This window comes from Mya arenaria, chromosome 14 (genome assembly GCF_026914265.1).
Source record: "Mya arenaria isolate MELC-2E11 chromosome 14, ASM2691426v1".
NCBI classification, from domain to species: Eukaryota; Metazoa; Mollusca; class Bivalvia; order Myida; family Myidae; genus Mya; species Mya arenaria.
The window spans coordinates 52,470,746-52,495,764 of NC_069135.1; the positions used below are offsets into that span (position 1 = coordinate 52,470,746).

At 35.5% G+C, this 25,019-nt stretch overlaps 1 protein-coding gene across 2 annotated transcripts; it reads left to right on the forward strand.

Moving 5' to 3' along the window:
* Positions 1-6,891: 6,891 nt before the first annotated feature.
* LOC128218271 (uncharacterized) lies at positions 6,892-23,795 on the forward strand. Of its 2 annotated transcripts, XM_052925890.1 has the most exons (8): positions 6,892-7,013; positions 13,018-13,058; positions 13,849-13,949; positions 14,902-15,016; positions 19,908-20,007; positions 20,562-20,639; positions 22,089-22,242; positions 23,000-23,795. In XM_052925890.1, the coding sequence occupies exons 2-8, from the start codon at positions 13,052-13,054 to the stop codon at positions 23,138-23,140; spliced, it is 696 nt and encodes a 231-aa protein (XP_052781850.1). In that variant the 5' UTR covers positions 6,892-7,013; positions 13,018-13,051; the 3' UTR covers positions 23,141-23,795. The 2 variants fall into 2 exon arrangements, with proteins under 2 accessions (XP_052781850.1, XP_052781851.1); XM_052925891.1 differs by lacking the exon at positions 6,892-7,013 and having other exon boundaries at positions 12,884-13,058.
* Positions 23,796-25,019: the final 1,224 nt, after the last annotated feature.

Sequence of the window (25,019 nt, forward strand, 5' to 3'; positions counted from 1 at the left end):
CAACCATAACAACTACACAACCCCATCCATAACAACTACACCACCTCAAACAAAACAACACCACCACCCCAACCATAACAACTACACCACCTCAACGATAACTACTACACCACCCAACCATAACAACTACACCACCCTATCCATAACAACAACACCACCTCAACCATAACAACAACACAACCCCAACCATAACAACTACACCACCCCAACCATAACAACTACACCACCCCAACAATAACAACTACACCACCTCAACCATAACAACAACACAACCCCAACCATAACAACTACACCACCTCAGCCATAACAACTACACTACCACAACCATAACAACTACACCACCACAACCATAACAACTACACCACCCCAACAATAACAACTACACCAACCAACCATAACAACTACACCACCCCAACCATAACAACTACACCACCCCAACCATAACAACTACACCAACCAACAATAACAACTACACCACCCCAACCATAACAACTACACCAACCAACAATAACAACTACACCACATCAACCATAACAACTACACCACCCCAACCATAACAACTACACCACCACAACCATAACAACTACACCACATCAACCATTACAACTACACCACATCAACCATAACTACTACACCACCTCAACCATAACAAATACACCACATCAACCATAACAACTACACCACATCAACCATAACAACTACACCACCCAAACCATACCAACAACACCACCCCAACCATAACAACTTCACCACCTCAACCATAGCTACTACACCACCCCAACCATAACAACTACACCACCCCATCCATAACAACTACACCACCTCAACCATAACAACAACACAACCCCAACCATAACAACTACACCACCCCAACCATAAAAACTACACCAACAAACCATAAACACTACACCACCTCAACCATAACAAATACACCACCTCAACCATACCAACGACGCCACATCAACCATAACAACAACGCCACCCCAACCATAACAACTACACCACATCAACCATAACAGCTACACCACATCAACCATAACAACTACACCACATCAACCATAACAGCTACACCACCCCAACATAACAACTACGCCACCTCAACCATAACAACTTCGCCACCTCAACCATAACAACTACACCACCTCAACCATAACAACTACACCACCTCAACCATAACAACTACACCACATCAACCATAACAACTACGACACATCAACCATAACAACTACACCACCTCAACCATAACAACTACACCACATCAACCATAACAACTACGCCACCTCAACCATAACAAATACACCACATCAACCATAACAACTTCGCCACCTCAACCATAACAACTACACCACCTCAACCATAACAACTACACCACATCAACCATAACAACTTCGCCACCTCAACCATAACAACAACGCCACCTCAACCATAACAACTACACCACATCAACCATAACAACTACGCCACATCAACCATAACTACTACACCACCTCAACCATAACAACTACACCACCTCAACCATAACAACTACGCCACACCAACCATAACAACTACGCCACATCAACCATAACAACTACGCCACATCAACCATAACATCTACACAACCTCAACGATAACAACTACACCACATCAACCATAACAACTACACCTCCCCAATAATAACAACAACACCACATTAACCATAACAACTACGCCACCTCAACCATAACAACTACACCACATCAACCATAACAACTACGCCACATCAACCATAACAACTACGCCACATCAACCATAACAACTACGCCACATCAACCATAACAACTACGCCACCTCAACCATAACAACTACGCCACATCAACCATAACAACTACACCACATCAACCATAACAACTACACCACATCAACCATAACAACTACGCCACCTCAACCATAACAACTACGCCACCTCAACCATAACAACTACGCCACATCAACCTTAACAACTACACCACATCAACCATAACAACTACACCACATCAACCATAACAACTACACCACATCAACCATAACAACTACACCACATCAACCATAACAACTACACCACATCAACCATAACAACTACGCCACATCAACCATAACAACTACACCACATCAACCATAACAACTACGCCACATCAACCATAACAACTACGCCACATCAACCATAACAACTACGCCACATCAACCATAACAACTACACCACATCAACCATAACAACTACGCCACATCAACCATAACAACTACGCCACATCAACCATAACAACTACGCCACATCAACCATAACAACTACGCCACCTCAACCATACCAACTACGCCACCTCAACCATACCAACTACGCCACCTCAACCATAACAACTACGCCACCTCAACCATAACAACTACGCCACATCAGCCATACCAACTACGCCACATCAACCATAACAACTACGCCACATCATTCATAACAACTACGCCACACCAACCATAACAACTACGCCACATCAACCATAACAACTACGCCACATCAGCCATACCAACTACGCCACATCAACCATAACAACTACGCCACATCAACCATACCAACTACGCCACATCAACCATACCAACTACGCCACATCAACCATACCAACTACGCCACATCAACCATACCAACTACGCCACATCAACCATACCAACTACGCCACATCAACCATACCAACTACGCCACATCAACCATACCAACTACGCCACATCAACCATACCAACTACACCACATCAACCATAACAACTACGCCACATCAACCATAACAACTACGCCACATCAGCCATACCAACTACGCCACATCAACCATAACAACTACGCCACATCAACCATAACAACTTCGCCACCTCAACCATAACAACTACGCCACATCAACCATAACAACTACGCCACATCAATCATAACAACTACGCCAGATCAACCATAACAACTACACCACATCAACCATAACAACTACACCACCCCAACCATAACAACTACACCACATCAACCATAACAGCTACACCACATCAACCATAACAGCTACACCACATCAACCATAACAACTACACCACATCACCATAACAACTACGCCACATCAACCATAACAACTACACCACATCAACCATAACAACTACACCACATTAACCATAACAACTACGCCACATCAACTATAACAACTACACCACATCAACCATAACAACTACACCACATCAACCATAACAACTACGACACATCAACCATAACAACTACGACACATCAACCATAACAACTACGACACATCAACCATAACAACTACGACACCACATCAACCATAACAACTACGACACATCAACCATAACAACTACGACACATCAACCATAACAACTACACCAACCAATACGCCACATCAACCATAACAACTACGACACATCAACCATAACAACTACACCAACCAATACGCCACATCAACCATAACAACTACGACACATCAACCATAACAACTACACCAACCAATACGCCACATCAACCATAACAACTACGCCACATCAACCATAACAACTACGACGACACATCAACCATAACAACTACACAACATAATATAAGTTCGATCACTGAATACTTAAGTATACATGTCCGATTCCGCTAACGTTTCAAGCCACAAATAACGTTTATTACAATGATTTCGGCTGAATTATTGTTTTTCGATTCCATTTAAAGGATTATAGAAGAAAAAAGCTTCGGAGTTCGGAATCGAAGAGGACCAAAGAACAGATTCAAATGTATTAATCAATTAACTCGTGAACTTTTCAAAAAAACATACAAAGGGTAACCCCTGTTTAAAAACTATCAATCATTGATATAGTTAAGCTGTCTTCATTAAAGAATCAGATAAAGGGAGAAAATATATATTGATATGCGGTAATTTGTTGTAATTCGTCAAATCATATTATTATCGCAACTATAGAGTTACATTTGACATAGCAAATATCTACATTTATCGCCTCGTTTCGTTAAAAAGCTTGTTAAAATTTAGTTCAAAATTGGTATCAAATATTGTCGAGCATTTAATTCATATTGCGCATGTATGCAAATAAATTGCATTAATTTGCAGTTTTACACTTTTTTCAATGCATAAATTAAATCTTAAATTACTGATTACCATAACTGGCACAATATCTGATACACGAACTAAATAAACGTATTCATTTTTCTGCATTTTTATGCTAAACTCATTTGACAGTAATGATTAAAACAAAATAGGTATATGATTTGTGTGCCAATAAAAATCATATTAGCCTTTATAATTGGGGTTTTCAATTCACACGTACGAGGCCACAAATTCCACAACGCCAAAGTATCGCTTTTTAACATTTTTTTGGTACTTTTTAGCACAGAACAGAACAGAACAGAAAATTTATTTTGACTTAAGCATATAAACAGCTCATCGTCACGTTACACAGCATACACAATACGCATACACATACAAATAAATAATAAATAGATTAATAAATGCATGAATCATTATTCAGTTTCTATATATAGTGATAGAGAAAAAAACAACAACAAAAACAACAACGGCTTTCATCGCGCCTATAGATACCTGTGAGAGTGTTCACTCCCTACTCCCCATAGAGAAACGTTTAGGCAAATGTTAGGCAAGGGTACTTTAAAAGAATACAGTGGTTTGATCACTGTGCTAAATAGTTATAAGTGCAAAGATAACAGTACAAATACAACTAATCTTAAGACATATATAAAACACATGGAATTTAGCTTTAAAAGGACTCAACGCCACATGATGCACTTGCAAGAAAGAAAAAAAAATTGTCAAAAACTTGCAAAAAATAATATCGTTCTGCACAACGAATTGAATCTTGCTTACTGAATTATCACATCGCTTACGATACATATAACTTTCGCAGTATTTTTTCCAAATTGAATTTTACTGGGTTGTCTACCACGTAAATATCAGTAGCGTCGGTATATGTATCTGTACTTATCAGGTGACTTTCACGTGCTAAATATATACTCACTATAAACTGGGAAAACATTAGGCGCTATTTTAAACGGGTAAAATCAGCGGAGACAGTGAGAGAGAGTGGCGTATCATCAGCCTCATACTAGCTCGTATTTGGATTTCTAGGCTTTTTTTAGGAAATACTGTATTTGCCGATTTTTGGGCCATCTGGTGTCTAGTCCCTTTAAAGTCTATGATTAATGGTAGAGTTTATTTTATGCGCCTGTGATATTTATTATGTGGTTGCTTCTTTTGGCGCAATCGTAACTCCTCGGCTAGTATCAAGATATCTCGAAGCTTGCCGGAGATGGCCGAGTTGTTACGATTGCTTTTGGCGGTTTCAAGTTTTCGTGGCGCTTCTTGGCGCATTGTCGCACTTTCGCCCGGCCACTTGGCAAATTTTCGCCCAAACATGTGGCGGGTTTTTGCATTTTCGACAAGAAAGGGCAGAAATAAGCCACCATGAAATACACGCACACAGGGGATAATTCACGACGAAAGATTTTAGTTACAAACTCGATGGTAAAACCTTTTTCCTGAAAAGGACTGGCCGGGTTTTACAATCATATATTTTTCTTCATGAAAACATATCCGACCCTTTTTATGGTAAAATCCCCGTCAAATGCCCCCGCACCCCATGTACCCTAAGTAAGGCACATTCCCCGCTATATTTGGCGCGAATACAAAACCACCGCATTCACCCGGCATTGCGGGGCCACCGGGAAGGTAAAACACGGTCCATTTCCCCGGCTATCCCCGGTATAGCCCCGGACCTTGGGGGCCGTGGTTGCAATTGACTGGTGAATTATTGTTTGTTTTACATATGTCCAAAGTCCCAAATAATCCCTAAAAATTTGATATGATGCCAAAATAGATTAAAATAGATAGGCTGGTAAGCATAAGTTTTTGAGAACCAGGATTCTGTACCAATCCCCTGGACCTATATCAGGGTATATTACTATTGTAGAAATAATAATAATAATAATAATAATAATAATAATAATAATAATAATAATAATAATAAGTAATAATAATAATAATAGTAATAGTAACAATAATAATAATAATAATAATAATAATAATAATAATAATAATAATAATAATAAATGGTCAAAATTATACATGTTCACTCAAATGAATTCATTTTTTAGGATCTTACTTAAGACAATCCCCATGTCGAATCGCAAATAAAGTGAAGGACCGATAGGAAAATATAAGGTCGGTCTTGTAAACGGAACCAATATTATTTTTTTACGCCAAAACTCAATTGGGGATTTATTTTTTGAAGCTGCACTCTCACATATTTACCGTTTTTCCAACTTTTTTTATTTTTTGTCTTGGAATTAGAAAAAGTTTGCGTCAATAACTGCTTACCAGTGATGAAAGACTGCTGATTAAAGATCAGATCGCAGATTTTTATACTTAAGTTCATAAATGGATGTTTGATGATTTTTTTTAAAACCGTTAGTAGCAGTTTTAGCCATAAAACATTAACTTTCGAACGGAATTAGGAAAATCTATGATCTGATTTTTTTGTCACCAATCTTATATCATTGGTTTGCAGATATTTACGCAAAGATTTGCTCTTTCCAAGACAAAAAATAAAAATAGTTGTAAAAATGGTAAATCTGTGAGAGTGTAGCTTTAGTTGGGGGATTATTTTTTAAATCAATCCCTCCTTCTTACCACTGTTGAGCGGTGTTTGTTTTTTGATTCCATAATGAAACACATTCAAATCAATCTTCTTTTCAAAGTATAGTTCATTTTTGTAATACGACACCATGATTGATAACTCCATAACTACTTAATTAACATATTAGTCTCATAAAATGTGACTTTTTTGAGTGGTGTTATTAAAAAGATTACCTGTGTTCCGTTATTGGCGATAACTAATCGGAAAAGATTTTTACAAAATGTCATAACTTGATCCTTCCTAAAATTGTTCAAATGAAACTTTGACAATCTCAGATCAGGTCACTTAAAATCAAAGATTTTAGTTTGATAATCAGAACGACAAATCGGATAACTTATCTTTCTGTAAGTGTATTAATCATTTCCGATCATTTTCCATGTGTAATATACGCACTTTTAGGCTTTTAATGCAGTATTATTCGTCATTTTAATACGTAATGATAACATAATTTTTCACTTCAAATCGATAGAAATTTATTTCAAAATCAGTAACAATTGTATAGTTCGTGTATTTATCATTGCTGGTTATTTCTCATGTGTAATATACATGTATGTAATTTTAAGCATTTAATGCAGTTTTATACGTCATTTTTAGACGTACTTATGATAAAAAAATTCAAAATCGGTTATTATCTTATGGTTGGTGTATTTATCATTTCTAGTTATTTTATATGTGTAATAAACATGTATGTACTTTTTAATATATGTTATATATTTATATATATAATTAATATAATATATATTTTCACCTCAAATTGACAAAGATAGATTACAAAATCGGCTCTTATCTTATAGCTTGTGTATTAATAATTTCTGGCCATTTTCATGTGTAATATACATGTATGTACTTTTAAGCATTTAACGCAGTTTTATACGTCATTTTCACACGTACTAAGTGTACTTAAAACGACAGAAATGGGGCACAAAAATTAATCAGTGCCGTTATCAAAAGTCCAGTCAACAAGAGCGTCAATTTCAGGCTTATGGGGATAAATACAATTAATCTTTCGAATTCCTAAAAACAATAACTACTCCCTAATGGTTTGAGCTAGTGTGATTCTATGATTAGGAAAGAAATGTCAAAATCTGATTCTATTGATATTATTAAAAAATAAATCAGTTTCGTTATTAAAAGTACAGTCAATAAGGACTGTGGGGTTAAATAAAATTAATCTTTCAATTTCCTAAAACATAACAACTCGCTAATGGTTTGAGCCCGGGCCATATTACAAAAACATCTTATAAGTTGAAATTGTACCTTTTCATTAAATTCAAGAATTTCCATAACTGTTTTATTTCTCTGGTAGAAAGTATTATGTTAATTGTATGTTCCGCAAATAACATAATAAAACTTAAATTTTAAATATTGAAGGGTGAATGCGAAAAGTTTTTAAGTGACTTTAAATAAAGAAGAAGATAAAACCTTTTCGCTTTTACCCCTCGATATGATAACTCAATTTTAAAGAATTGATTTTACAAAAAAATAAATATCGAAATTTACACTTTAGGTTGAAATCTGCTAAAACTGTCCTATGATGCTTCTGTAATACGGAGCCACGCGTGTTTCTAGGATAAGAAAAAAAATGTCAAAATCTGAGTCTATTGTGAGTATTGATGTAATAAAAATAATAATCAGTTTCGTTAGCAAAAGTACTTCCAATAAGAGCATCAATGCTTTTGGTGATAAATACAAGTAATCTTTCGAATTCCTAAAAAAAATACTACTCCCTAACGGCTTGAGCAGGTGTGATTCTATGATATGGAACAAATGTCAAAATCTGAGTCTATTGATGTAATTATAAATTAGTTATCCTGTCAAATCAGAGAAAGTATGTATTTCTTATAAAAAAAGTGAATTTCCCTTTATTTTCCATGCCAGATTCTAGAATCACAAACAATAACAGGGAACAATAATGAATTCACGAAAAAATCAGGAATCAATTATTAATTCACGTTTGTTCTATATTCGTGATTCTAGAATCACGAACAATATCGGGAGTCAATAATGAATTCGCGCATGAGCGTGATTTCACGATCAAAAACAGGAAATAATAATTCATTTACCTATTTTTTCATCCGTTATTCTAGAAAAACGAACAATATCAGGAATCAATAATGAATTCACGTTTGTTAACCATGCGCGAATCTAGAATTACATACAATATCAGGAAACAATAATGATTTCACGTGTGTTTTCCATGCGTGATACTAAAATCATTAAAAAATCAGGAATCAAAAAAGGATTCACGTTTGTTCTTCATTCGTGAGTCTAGAATCACGATCACTATCATGAATCAATAATGAATTCACGTTTTTATTTCATGCGTGATTCTAGAAAAACGAACAATATCAGGAATCAATAATGAGTTCACGTTGTTTTTTTCATGCGTGAGTCTAGAATCACGAACAATATCAGAAATCGATAATGAGTTCACGTTTGTTCTTCATGCTTGATTCCAGAATCACGATCAATATCAGGAATCAATAATGAATTCTAGAATCTAGAATCAGTCAACGATTTAACTTTTTTCTGTGGGACTGATATTCAACTTTCATTCTAGGATCAGTCAACGATTTAACTTTGTTATAAGGGACTGAAATTCAACTTTCATTCTAGGATCAGTCCACGATTTAACTTGGTTATGCGGGACTGAAATTCACTTTTAATTCTAGGATCAGTCAACGATTTAACTTGGTTATGCGGGACTGAAATTCAACTTTCATTCTAGGATCAGTCCACGATTTAACTTGGTTATGCGGGACTGCAATTCACTTTTAATTCTAGGATCAGCCAACGATTTAACTTGGTTATGTGGGACTGAAATTCTACTTTAATTCTAGAATCAGTCAACGATTTAACTTGGTTATGTGGGACTGAAATTATACTTTAATTCTAGGATCAGTCAACGATTTAACTTGGTTTTGTTGGACTGAAATTCTACTTTCATTCTAAAATCAGTCAACGATTTAACTTGGTTATGTGGGACTGAAATTCAACTTAATTCTAGGATCAGTCAACGATTTAACTTGGTTTTGTTGGACTGAAATTCTATTTTATTTCTAGGATCAGTCAACGATTTAACTTGGTTATGTGGGACTGAAATTCTACTTTAATTCTAGGATCAGTCAACGATTTAACTTGGTTTTGTTGGACTGAAATTCTACTTTCATTCTAAAATCAGTCGACGATTTAACTTGGTTATGCGGGACTGAAATTCTACTTTAATTCTAGGATCAGTCAACGATTTAACTTGGTTATGTGGGACTGAAATTCTACTTTAATTCTAGGATCAGTCAACGATTTAACTTGGTTATGCGGGACTGAAATTCTACTTTAATTCTAAAATCAGTCAACGATTTAACTTGGTTTTGTGGGACTGAAATTCTACTTTAATTCTAGGATCAGTCAACGATTTAACTTGGTTATGTTGGACTGAAATTCTACTTTAATTCTAGGATCAGTCAACGATTTAACTTGGTTTTGTTGGACTGAAATTCTAAATCAGTCGACGATTTAACTTGGTTATGTGGGACTGAAATTCTACTTTAATTCTAGAATCAGTCAAAGATTTAACTTGGTTTTGTTGGACTGAAATTCTACTTTCATTCTAAAATCAGTCGACGATTTAACTTGGTTATGTGGGACTGGAATTCTACTTTAATTCTAGGATCAGTTAACGATTTAACCTGGTTTTGTTGGACTGAAATTCTACTTTCATTCTTAAATCAGTCGACGATTTAACTTGGTTATGTGGGACTGAAATTCTACTTTAATTATAGGATCAGTCAACGATTTAACTTGGTTTTGTTGGACTGAAATTCTACTTTCATTCTAAAATCAGTCGACGATTTAACTTGGTTATGTGGGACTGAAATTCTACTTTAATTCTAGGATCAGTCAACGATTTAACTTGGTTATGTGGGACTGAAATTCAACTTTAATTCTAGGATCAGTCAACGATTTAACTTGGTTATGTGGGACTGAAATTCAACTTTAATTCTAGGATCAGTCAACGATTTGACTTGGTTTTGTTGGACTGAAATTCTACTTTCATTCTAAAATCAGTCGACGATTTAACTTGGTTATGTGGGACTGAAATTCTACTTTAATTCTAGGATCAGTCAACGATTTAACATGGTTATGTGCGACTGAAATTCACTTTTAATTCTAGAATAAGCCAACGAATTAACTTGGTTATGTGGGACTGAAATTTTTCTTTGAGTCTAGAATCATTTTTCAATTTTATTTGGTTAGTTAGGACTAAAACTCAACTTTTAATATGTTCTTAAATAAGGAAACAATATATCCTTGTTATACAGACTTACAAAAATCACGCAAAGCTTCTGTAAGATTTAACTGTCTTAAAACAGAAAGAACTGTTCACATGATGAATTGATACTTGACGATGTTTTTGCCTTTTCGCTTTTATCCATATCTTATGGCGCTTCAGATTTATGTTCCCCCAAATTAAGATTTAGTTTGCACTAATAATTGTAAATCAAACATTAGCCGCCCAAGGTTTCAAGATGTGCTTTATTATGTGGATTGCGTATAGACAGTAATTAAATGTCTGTGGTTTTATAAAATATTGGTAGGAACTGAAGAACATACAGTTTTTTTTCCCCCTGTCTGAGAGAAAAAAATGATTATTACCTCATGGCCAAGCAAAATATATTTTAACAAATGGCGCTTGGAAAAAAACCTTATAACGTAGATAAACATTTTTGTAGGATTTTTCTATTTTGAGAAATGGGCATAATTTATTTTATACGTTTGTCAAAACTTTTCACAAATAATTGTACAATTAACATCGCATTTTGACATATTGTCACTCAGTGCGAAGGATGATATTATGTACGATTTGTAGTTGACCATAGTTCAATTGAATTGAATTGAATTTTGAACTGAATTGGCTATTGAATAGAATATGACGCCCAATTTCACAAATGTAGCTATTTAGGAGTCTCAAACACCTCTACGTATTTATAACATATTCCATCAAAGGAATGTCTATATGTTTAGAACAGAACAGGAGATTGATTGTTGACTTGAACATATACAGTTCGTCGTTGTCACAGTTACATATTCAGTCAAATGCGAGATGCAATATAATATTATATATGTATATTTAGAATTATAAATATTTACACGAAGAAAACGATTGATGAAAAGTCGTATTTGACTGGAAATGCTGAAATAGCCATATGACCACACAAATGACCATACATGCATTGCCTCAGAACAGAACTGAACATAGCAGAACAGAACAGAACAATAGAAAACAGATAAAACAGAACAGTAAAGAACGGAATTAAACACTGAAACAGAACATACGGAACAGAGAGAAACGGAACAGAACAGAACAACTCAAACAAAACAGATGCAGCAGAGCAGTAAAAAACAGAACAAAACAATAGAACAAAACAGAACACAGAACGAAACAAAAAACACATATAAACGAAAAGAATATATCTTAATATATGGGAACAGAACAGAACGGACAAAACAAGAAAAAAAAACTAGATGAAAAAATGTATTAAACTATTGCAGTCTGAGCTTTTTTAGAAATGTCCTCTTAAATGACTTCTAAAAACAAGTACGCACGTGAGAATTTGAATATAACTTGAAAATGACACTCTTCAATTAAATCCATTAGGGGATCTAGGGGGGACACACCCGGCCCCCCCCCCCCGCGCTAAAATTGTCTAAGTTACTTTTGTATCAATGTCGAACAAAAAGGTAATAAAATACGCTCAAAATGCACCATTTCGGACTTGTATTGTTTAAACTATCAGGGGGGTGGGTACCCCGAAACCTGCCTGTCAACATTTTAAACCATATCAACTTCTCTTTCGGTGGAGGTACGTATGACAAATGGTTGCGCCCTCGGTTTGCGCCTCCCTCTAGTGTCAATTCATGGATCCGCCCCTGAATCAATATCTATTAGCACCAATTGATATAAAAGTCTTCATAAAATTCAAGAATAAAACATATATTTAAACAGATTCTAATATTTTATAATTGCAGTTTAATCAGATAATGAGTGCGAAATCAAATATACACAAAATGCACTTGAAAACGTTTTCCAAGGTTTATCAATTGTGGGAATGATAATGTCAATATTCCACTTTAAAGGGCACGCATGAGATTTGATTAAACATTTTGAAAATTATCACGCGATTCATGTGTACCCTTATTGTTAACATTGATTTTGCTTCTGTTAATAAGGCTGAAGAGATCAGTTGACGTCCGATTTGATAAGGATATTACGATATAAATGTTGGAAATAGTGCATCAATAGTGGTATAAGTAACTTAAAATATTACTTCATTTGTTTTGGTGTTTCAGTGATTTCTGACAGGAGACAAAAAGGTTTCTCAAAATGGGATGTAAGTTATTTCAACTTTATATAAAATTAAATATCAGTTTTTATTATAATTTAAATAAAATTATTATAACTATTTAAATTTCGTCATTCACTGTTGATCGATTGTTCGTTCATTGATATCTTCCTTCGCTGGTTTTAAATATTTACACCATTGATTCATTAATTATTATTCCATAATTCATTAACTCATTAATTCATTAACTCATTAATTAATTAATTAATTCATTAACTAATTCTTTCATTCATTCATTCAATAATTAACTGAATGAATGAATTAATTAATTCGTTCGTTCCTTCGTTCGTCGTTCGTTCGTTCGTTCGTTCGTTCGTTCGTTCGTCCGTTCATTCATTCATTTATTCATTCATTATTCAAAATGTTATCAATATTCCGCGTATTCTGAATGTGTGTTGTTGTTTTTATTTAATTTATTTATTGACAAATTTATATTTTATGTATTTATTTTAATTAAATGCCATTTATCAATACTTAAATTCATTTGTTTATCTATTCCTTCTTTCGATGAATTAATTAAATCGTTCTTTCGTTCATTCGTTCGTTCTTTCGTTCGCTCGTTCGTTCGTCCATTAATTAATTAATTAATTCATTATTTATTATATATATGTACAACGACCGTCAAGTTTTTCAGTTACTTGAATAAGCATAGATAATTAAATAAGTAAAATATAATTGTTGCATAAAAAAAGATGAGTACGTTCTATTAAAACATAATTATTATTAGTATACATGAGTATAATTGTATGAACATTATAATAGTTTTCTCCGTTTCTAGCGTGCGGTACGCCGACGTCAATCTCAGGCGGCGTCATCATTACGTCCGAGCCGTATGCGAATGCATCGTACGCCGTCTACCAGTGCAACAGCGGATATGTGGTAAGTTATTAAGGTGTTCCACCCATAACGTCTTCTCTGCATGTACAAAACAATTACAGGTGGATAATGTGTGTTAAAAAGCTTCTCACCGTCAAGGCGACCCGGTTTTGATTACCGGCCTGGGCGCATGTGAGCTTGGTTTGTGGTCACCATGCCGGACAAGTGGGTCTCTTGCGGGTCCAAATTTCTCGAAATTTCTTAATTCCCTTAGAACAGATTCAAAGCTAAGCTTAGCATGTATTTTGGCTATTTGAAACAAGCAATTTGAGCGCGTTAAGTCTAAGAGGTTTCGAGAAATTGGGGCCGGGTACTCCGATTTCCCCCACAACACATTAGACCACACTCTCGCGTAACAACATGCAAACGGGAGTGTTGATTATAAAGTTATTATAACTTGTAATAAATAAGTTTAAACTGAAAAGAAAATAGCGGGATAGTGCATTGATCTGACTAATTTACTATCCTTTTTACTTAGCAGACCTAGGTTAGTCCATCGAGCATCCGGCTTATGGGCACAAACGCAAAACAAAGTAATCTGCACTTTCGTTTTATGTGTGGTTGATAATTTTATAAACTTCTATGTTATCAAACATATAAAAAAGATTTACAGCTCTTCAGTAAAATTCCCCCGACGTTTTGTCATTCACAAACACGATGTATGTAAATCATTCATGTCGAAGGAGTAAGGGGGAGTTTATTTCAAATACATAAGGCTATACGCCCATGTATACACAAGCAATAAACGCGTATGCGATATTTCATAGTCAGTTGTCATACAAACATCAAGTTAAATAATCAGAATTAAACAATTATCAGTTCACAATATCATACATGTATATACACACACCCACTAATTCTTTTCTTTCATTTTCCATTGGCAAACTAATATCTAAAAGGTCAACGCCTCTTGTTCAACCTTGACCTTTATTTGACCTTCATATTTATTTCTCAGATGTCCGGAGAATCATACATAGAATGTTTAAACGGCGTATGGGGTACGCCTCTTCCATCCTGCACCCTCCAAGACTACAACAACCTGTACAACTATATCACTGAAAACCATGATGGTAAGTTGTCTACAGAACATATAGGCACGGCCCCAGGCACCAGTTTGTCAGAAAAAAAGTGTCCGGCCTGCTATACAAAATCTGTGTTACTGATTATGTAGGAGGATGTCTACCATTTACGAAAAGTGTTGTCGGCCAAAAAATATCTCTTGCGTAAGGCCAAAATCCAAGATGGCCGCCAAGATGGCCGCCAAGATGGCCGCCAAATTAAAAAAAGACTCTCTTGCATAGAAAATCCATCTCATTAGGAGGTTTTGTAGTTATTAGAAGTATTAGTTTGTCTATTTTATGATAATTCATTTTCTTATACTTTAAAATTGTCTTTGTTGAATTATTATAAATGGCAGACATTCCTCCTTAACAAAAATTGTTAGTATAGCAGGAGAGTGCAGTACAAATGCTAATTTTAGACATATTTGCAAGTTGGGGCTCTGCCTAATATGTGATATAGCATTTGATTGATGAATAAAAGGTACCATATTGGGTCAAGGTCAAATGTGTGTTGCACTGTTCAAACGGAACTTATTTTTGCTGTGCCTATCCTGATGAAACAATCATAACTATCAACTTATCAACTATAAAACTGTAATCTGTGTAAAATGTCATTAATACTGTCACTGTTTCTGATTAGAGCGGTAATGTCATTTCAAGTGTGTGGCGGATCCGAGGTCTAGTGGTAACACGCTTGACTGTCAATCTAAGGATCGCGGGTTCGGTCCCCCCCCCCCCGCACCGCTAAACAAATATCAATCGTGGGGGACGTTAAATGGGGATATTGAGTGACAGTGCTTTACACTAGTGCACGTTAAAGAACCAGGGTAGCTTTAACCAGGGTTACATTCTGTCTGTGCACTATGCTCCAAAAAGAGAAAATGGCTAACAATCTTATCGGAGCACACACCTAATGGGCAAGGCTCGAGTGCGGGTATAAATAAGCTTATGCACCATCTAGTGTGTGCACCTTCACGATACCGCTCTCATTACGGCGACCATTGAAGAGGTAAACGTGTCAAACAAACGCCGCAACCACTGTTGCCAAACCGATTACGTTTTTAGTGCAGCAAACATGTGCCAGTATGTAATAGTTTGTTGTTGTTGATTGATATGGACACAAAAAAAAACACACTAAAAAACTAAAAAAAAACTGAATATTTCGTGCAAAATGTCTATATTATAGTCGACAAGAAAGCATAATTCGCTGTACTATCTACACAATAATACAAAATAATGACTAAACGGACGTTTTGCGATCGTTTTCGTCGGACGTTCTCTAAACGATTTAATTGGAATCCGTCCAGTAATCCTGTTGGCGGAGATATAAGAGTGAACACTAATACTTTTGCATTTTAAAGACGCGTATTTTCGGGTGTTTGCATATATCTTGTGATGAAAGTAACTTTTGGGATTATTTTTTAAAAAGTGAAGATACAGCTATTACACTTGTCCGCACTTCCATGACCACTGATGTGTTGTTGTTGTTTTTTGATTTAGTGTAAAAGGACCCTGATTTGTAACAGAGCATATATACAGGTAAAGGCTGAAACATTGATTTAAGGGGACTAGACACCAGAGATCCCAAAACCGGCAAATACAGTATTTCACCAAAACAAGCCTATAAATGTCAATACCAGCCAGTATGGGGCCGATTCCTTTACGTTATAATCAAAACGAAAATTTGTCTCTGTTTCATCAGAGTTTACCCTTTTAAAAATAGCGCATAATGGTTTCCCAGTTTATAGTGTGTGAACTAAGCATGTGGAAGTCACGTGATTAGTACAGATACGTATACCGAGGTTATTTTTTAAAATTACTGGTACATGTGTATTTACGTGGTAGGCAAACCCAGTAAATTTCGTATTGAAAAATACACATGTGTCGTAAGCGATGTGATACATAAGTAGGTAGGGTTCAACGCGTAACACAACGATATCAATTTTCTGTAAGTTTTTGACAAGTTTCTGTTTTTTTCTTGCAAATGTATTATCTGGTGTCTAGTCCCTTTAGTATGTCAACTGGCGACATATTGTTCTAATTCTGACACCTGAAGTAGACCGCGTGTTTTTATTACTGTTTAAAATAAGGAGACCGATATTGTTTTAAGACCTATTTATTTAAGACCTTTTCTACCAAATCTTAATGTAATACTGTGTAATAATAAGTAATCAATCTTTAAGTTAAAAATAAAATAAAACTATTATCTGATTTATAAGTAGGATAGTTATGTGTGATTTCATCCTACTGGCATTTATATAAATTGGTTTAACATGCGAGACCTGAAATCTGACCCATATTGATCTCTATAACGCCGTATATTGGTAGCGACGAAGTGTGTTCGAGAATACCAAAACTTAACGTCGGATACCCCGCTTTGCTCTACATTCGGAACTTCTCGGCCTTTTTTCATCCCAAACAACCTCGGATGTATATGAACGGTTTACAATGTCATAAATCTTAACATTTAACTACGATGCAAGTAGATCGCGTATTAATTTCAATATAGCAGTTTAACTTAATGACATTTACTCTTGTGAATTTAGATAATTTATGCAATAATACCCTTCACTGGCAGTCAGTTTAAAGCTGCACTCTCACAGATTTACCGCTTTGACAACGTTTTATTTTTTTGTATTGGATCGAGTAATTTTTTGCGTAAATACTCGTATCTGCAAACCAATAATATTAGACTGCTGACAAAATATGAAGTTTTCATGTTTCCGATCAAAAAATTATGTTTTATGGCTAAAGGCGTTACTAACGGTTTAAGAAAAAAGCATAATACATTAATTTTTTAACTTAAATATGAAAATTTGCGATCTGATTTTTTGTTAGCAGTCTTATATCACTTGTTTGCATGCATTTTCGCATAGATTGGTTCGTTTAAAGACAATAAATTAAAAAGTAGTCAAAACGTTCAATCTGTGAGAGTGCAGCTTTAAACTCAGTAATACAAAATATACGTTAAAAAACTACAATTCATTAATACTATTATTTCAAATTTTACGAACTACTTCTACTAATGTACTGGCATACATCAGAGGTTGTTTTTGATAGAAAATGGCCGTGGAGTTCCGAGTGTTTGCTCCATTGAGTACAGAATTGTAAACGGAATCAAGTACCGGGCTTGCCGACGATGCCAAAACTCGGCATGAATTATGATAATGAATACCGCAACTCGTTGCACTCAGCGAATTTTGATATTTCATCAGTAATACTCGGTTGATAAGTTACTTAACACGCTATTTAAAAACAACAACAATAGTCATGACAAGCGGTTGATGTAATAAAACCACATTTACTACAACAACAACACCAATCAGCATCAGCTTCGTTCTCAACAACATAATCATCATCTACATCAGCAGCAGCACCACCAGCACTCTCAGTAGCGCCACCATAGACATAATCACCACAACCACAATTACGTCAAGGTGGTGATGATGATGATGATGATGATGATGATGATGATGATGATGATGATGATGATGATGATGATGATTATGATGATGATCATGATGATGATAATAATGATGATGTTGATGAAAATAATGATGATCATGAAAATGATGATTTTGTTTAAAACCACTACCAAACCACGTTACCAAAAAGCTGTATTGTGTATCGTTATTGTTATCAAATTGACATCAATATTAATGAAACAAAAGGCCAAAAACAAAGGCCATATCAAATATTTCGATTTTAAATATTTGGTGAACGTACGTCACTCGGTTATTTGGAAATTCGTAATATGCTTTTTCTAAATGGTATTCAAAATTCCGTAATATACCTCGATTTAATAGAAGATTTGAAATGGAACCATTTATTTACTTCCATTATGGAAACCACAGGAATTTGACACAGTGTTTGCTGTTAAATGATAAATTAAAGTCATTATATGCGTAATATATAGTATTAGTGACCAGGTCTTTGTCCGAAATTGTTTTTTGTCAGTATTTTGTCATATAATGACTTTAATATATCATTTATGACCAAACACTGAGTCAAATTCCTGTGATGGAAACTTGCATAGGAGTCATATATAAGTGGAAAAATATGTTATTTACAATGCTCAGTAAATGTTACGCACAAGCAATGATTCAGTTATAGATATATCTAAATAATTAAGGAGAGCGAAGAGAGCGAGCCGTTTTTAGAAGTAATAAGATTCATTAAAATGTGCCGACTGTCTTGGATTGTTACCAGTTTCCAACTAATATGTTCCAAATGATTGAGAGTTTGTAACCAGTTTTTAGCAGGCGAGGGAGCAAATTCATATCTTTATGCCTGTTAGGTCGCAAAAATCCTAAGTCTAGGCGATTCATTCCCGTTCACCAGAGTGATGATGCTATGCGTACCAAAGTTAGATTAAATATCATTATCGAACCCCTGATAAATGAGAATGAAGCGATTAAGCGTGGCGTGGATCAAGGCGGATTTCCTTTAGAAATATCCAAATTCTTTTTTTGACCTGGAAATACTTCAAACCAAATCTACAACAGAAGCTAAATTGATTTCACAAGAAATACTGATACTTTTCACAAAACCTTGGGCAGTATCCATTAAACTTCTTAAGGAACTTGAGTCACCTTCCTAATTTTAGTATCTCTTTAGTCTTATGGAGAGGAAACTGAAGAATTTTCCATTGACCTTATTAAAAAAAACACACTTAAATGTTAAAAAAAGTTTACATTACTTTTATTTGACTATGAACATTTTAAGAAATCGACTTAAGTTAGGAAACGACTTAAGATATTTTATGAATACGGCCGCTGGTTTTCATCCTCGGCACCCCAGCGTATTCATATCGAATATAGGTTATGAATACGCTGGGGTGCCGAGGATGCTGGTTTTCCATTCACGACAAATTAGCGGGTGTATTGTACTTTTTCTTCAGACATTCCAAACTGGTTGTTCTACATGTTCGCCGGGGTGTGCGGACTGGTGATGCTGCTGCTGCTCACGTGTATCCTTGTCTGGTGTCTACAGTGCATGGGGTCAGTATTTTAGTTAGAGACTTATTTTAAATCTTTGCCGCAAAGTGTAGCAAGGGCGGTTCGAGGAGTTGACGTTGGATGAGGCGTAACTAAGATGTCTGTTGTGCATTGGGTCTATAATTGTTTTATAGAATTCAATTTCCGCTCTCTATTCGGCAATCGTGACCACTCGGCCATCTCCGACAAGTTTCGGGGTAAATATATTTGTTGGACAATGGCCGAGGTGTTCCGATTGGCTATTTAATATTGTAGGTGTTCTAATTGGCAATTCGGTAATGTAGATGTTCCACACTTTACACATCAGCATACTCATTTTCTGACCAATGTAAAGACATCTGAAATCATGCTCGAGTTCGTTTCTTTTAAAGAAACCTTTGGTACCAGTGTTTATAAAATAAAGACAAGCTAATTTGAACATTGCCCTCGTGGCCTTGAACCAACAACCACGAGTGCGCGTGTACATGCGCATGCACGTGCGGGTGATGGGCGTGTGTATATAGTTTTGGTGCCGTAAAGACAGTCATCAAACCAATGACTATTTTACAATGTTTTAGTTGTTACGGGAAGGGCGCAATGTTCGGAGAGATGGAACCCTCGGGATCGCCGTGTTGTTGTTGCAGTCGCCGGAAAAGGTGAGATGCTTGGTAGAGCCCGTACATTTTTACATTAACTAGGTTAAGGTAGAAAAAGTTTGACGTTTAATGATTTGACATCCCCATATCAGATAGTCGGTTGCTGAAAACTGAAAAAGGTGGGACGCAAGGTAGACTTTGTTCATCAAGCGTTATGTTTCAGACATTAATTTGAATCTCACTACTTCACATACACTTCTAATAATGTGTGTTCACATACAATTCTTATCATATGTTTCACATATACTTCTTATAATATGTTTCACATACACTACATATAATATTTTTCACTTACACTACTTACAATGTGTTTCACATACAATTCTTATCATATGTTTCACTAACACTACTTATCATATGTTTCACATATACTTCTTATCAAATGTTTCGCATACACTACTTATAATATGTTTCACATACATGACATATAATATGTTTCACTTAAACTACTTATACTGTTTTCACATACAATTCGAATCATATTTTTACTTACACTACTTGTTATTATGTTTCACATAAACTATATATCATATGTTTCACATACACTTCTAATCATATGTTTCGCATACACTTATTATCATATGTTTCGCATTCACTTCTTATCATATGTTTCGCATACACTTCTTATCATATGTTTCGCATTCACTTCTTATCATATGTTTCGCATACACTTCTTATCATATGTTTCGCATTCACTTCTTATCATATGTTTCGCATTCACTTCTTATCATATGTTTCGCATACACTTCTTATCATATGTTTCGCATTCACTTCTTATCATATGTTTCGCATACACTTCTTATCATATGTTTCACATACACTTCTTATCATAAGTTTCGCATACACTTCTTATCATATGTTTCGCATACACTTCTTATCATAAGTTTCGCATACACTTCTTATCATATGTTTCACATACACTTCTTATCATATGTTTCGCATACACTTCTTATCATATGTTTCGCATACACTTCTTATCATATGTTTCGCATACACTTCTTAGCATATGTTTCGCATACACTTCTTATCATATGTTTCACATACACTTCTTATCATATGTTTCGCATACACTTCTTATCATATGTTTCGCATACACTTCTTATCATATTATATTATCATATGTTTTGTACACTACTTACCGTATGTTTTTTTATACAGTATTTATTAAATGTTTCACATACACTACTTATCATATGTTTCACATATACTGCATATCACATGTTTTTATACACTACGTATCAAATGTTTCACATACACAACTGATCACTTGTTTCACATACACTTCTTATCAAATGGTTCACATACACAACTGATCACTTGTTTCACATACACTTCTTATCATATGCTCCACATACACTATACTTGTTTCAAATGCTATTCTAATGATATGTTTCACATGACATAATTATTTTATACTCCAAATACGCATGTTCTCCTCTTATATAACAGCTACCAGCCACAGCGGCGCTGCAATACGTTTCCCCGACGTTTCGAGTATGACGAGGACGGCCGGCGGTACCACGTCGATGATTATGGTTACCGGTGTTACTATCCGCACAAGGGCAAACACTCCAGTAAAGTCGCCGTGGACGTAACCTCCGAGGTACCTTTTATGGAATGGTTAAACATGCAAAGTCTAAATGTGTCTCTTTCAATTAATTCTTCTTGGTATCACACGTGTGTGTGGTTGGGTGTGTTTGTGTGTGTGTGGGGGGGGGGGGGGGTACTATGTTTCGGCAATTTATTAAACAATTGAGATTTGTTCCATTGAGAGTTATCTTTTTATGAATGAATTGATTGCTACTTCTCTGGAAGTTTCTAACAAGATAAATGAGAATTGTTTCAGCTGTACTTGCTTATATTTAACAATGTGAACACATCGTCAAATATTTTACGTTTGAAACGATTTGTTAATTTGTATCGCCCCAAAAGCGTTTTCAAATAGAAACTGTTCGGAACTTCAAAGATATTCGCCCTTATGGGCTTATATTAAAGCTTAGATACTGGTCCGCCAATGTAAAACCAATGTTATGTCTTTATATGTTATTATTTATTTTTGGGGGGTGGGGTGTGGGTGGGTGGGGTATGAGGCCACCTCATTAGTTTTTGTACATTTTGATACGTCCAGCTATACATGCATATCGGTGATAACTGCAGTCGGTTTCGTTTCATATGGGAAGTCGATACTCAGGCGGACTTGGGTGGACTTAAAGCCAAGATCATTTAATGCACGAACTACTTAAATGTTCCCTTTAATTTACAAGCAGTAGTAAAAGTATCTTGAGGTCACTTTTACTCGAATATATTCATTGTCGGTATTACTTTGACCACGCCCGAACTCTTAATGTCTTGTTTTTCAGACGCATTCTTCTCCACGCCAGACGTTTGTTAACGCAGTGAGCGATGTTATGTACGAGAAGCGTGGTGTGCCTGCAAAGGAGGTACAAGCATGGAAACCGCATGCAAACCCCGTCAGAAATATCAACACCAGCACGAAATAGGATGGAAACCATCTTGGGCAATCGTACGACAACGACATGAACTTTTGATCAAACAGCTTTCATAACTTTTTTAACGAACTGCGACAGGCCTGTCGGGGAGGGGCTAGCCTGAAAACCACACACAAACCATTAGGGTAATCAACATCAGCACGAAACACGATCGTAAACCGTCAGGACCGCATTGAGCATTATCAACTAAGAACTCCTTTAACTTCAACAAATGTTAAATGTGGCCGGCCGGCCAAGGGGTGCTATGCTAAGAACCGCACTAAAATTCATTTTTAAATATCAACACTTGTCTAGTACCTTTTTAAATAGTACATAACATAAATGTGATATTTGAGCAACCATGAATGTGATATTTTGCTTTAAACAATCATGCATGTGATATTTTGCTAAAAACAATCATTAACGTGATATTTTGCTTTTAAAAATCGTGAATGTGATATTTTGCTTTAAACAATTAAACAATGATGCATGTGATATTTTGCTTAAAACAATGTATGTGATGTTTTGCTTTCAACAACAATGAATGTGATATTTTACTTAACTGAAGCCCATTCACGTAAATGAACCTTATGTGTAAATACCATATATGTAGTTTATTATTTTTAAAATGATTAAAAGTCCTATTGCGAAACGCTGGACGAGGTTTTATTCAGTTTTTAGGAGTATTTACTATACACATACATGAAATAATTAGCATCAAAATTAATACCAGTTTAATTACAAATTCTCCACCGATAGGGCCACAGAAAAACTTGACTTCAATTTAATACCCTTAACTGAACATACATTTTTATTCCACCGAAGGGTGGCATATAGTTATCGGACCGTCTGTTAATCAGACAAACTGTCAATTAGTAAATCCGTCTCTGCGGTTCCCGGTCAATAACTGAAAATAACTTCGGCTCATGAACGTCAAACTTGGTAGGCAGGTTGTACATTTTCAGTAGATGACCCCTTTTGATTTTGAAATATTTAGGTCAGAGGTCAAAGTATCGGTAACCTTGAGCTGAAATAAAAAACGATTAATGATTGAAGAACGCTTCGGTCCAGGAACGTCAAACTTGGTAAGCTGGTTGGTTATGTAATGTCAACGTCGTGGTGACCTTAAACTTAAATATGTTTTTTTGTCGACAACTGCAGAATACTTCGGCCCATTAACCTTAAACTTGGTAGACATGTGGGTAATGAACATCGATTTTGAGGTCAGGATGTCAAAGGGCAATGTAACATTTTGAGGCTAATGTCGAACAAAACTTGATATTGCTGCCATGATAGTGTACCTGATAACGGGAATTCAATCAAACTTCACAGAGCACCTACTTATTTTTTTAATATAACTTTTTAAGTATTTGAACATATATATGTGTCTGAAGGAAGCTTGTTGAGCAGGATAGTTTACTGATTTAAAATACTAGACGCGTTTCTGAACTAAGAACCTAGAAACTTAAGTTAGTATATACTAATTTATTTGAGCTCGAGTGTGAGGGAAACTGTTAGCTTATAGAAGCACTCTCGAGTCCGTTTCCTGGGCAGAAACCAGTACTGTGTCCTTTTTGAGAGGCTATGAGAAAGGTCCCCTTATGGGGATCGAACCCAGGAACTCTTGGATGAGAGGCGGACACCTATAACACAATAACACTTTCACCCCGTATAACTATAGTTGGTAACTCGACTTTCACCCCGTATAACTATAGTTGGTAACTCGACTTTCACCCCGTATAACTATAGTTGGTAACTCGACTTTCACCCCGTATAACTATAGTTGGTAACTCGACTTTCACCCCGTATAGCTATAGTTGGTAACTCGACTTTCACCCCGTATAGCTATAGTTGGTAACTCGACTTTCACCCCGTATAGCTATAGTTGGTA

What these genes read in the sequence shown, in the direction of transcription:
- LOC128218271 (XM_052925890.1), top strand. An exon ending in TATCACTGAAAACCATGATG is followed by an intron (nt 15,017 to 19,907) that starts GTAAGTTGTCTA and finishes CTTTTTCTTCAG; the next exon opens with ACATTCCAAACTGGTTGTTC. An exon ending in TGTTGCAGTCGCCGGAAAAG is followed by an intron (nt 20,640 to 22,088) that starts GTGAGATGCTTG and finishes CTTATATAACAG; the next exon opens with CTACCAGCCACAGCGGCGCT.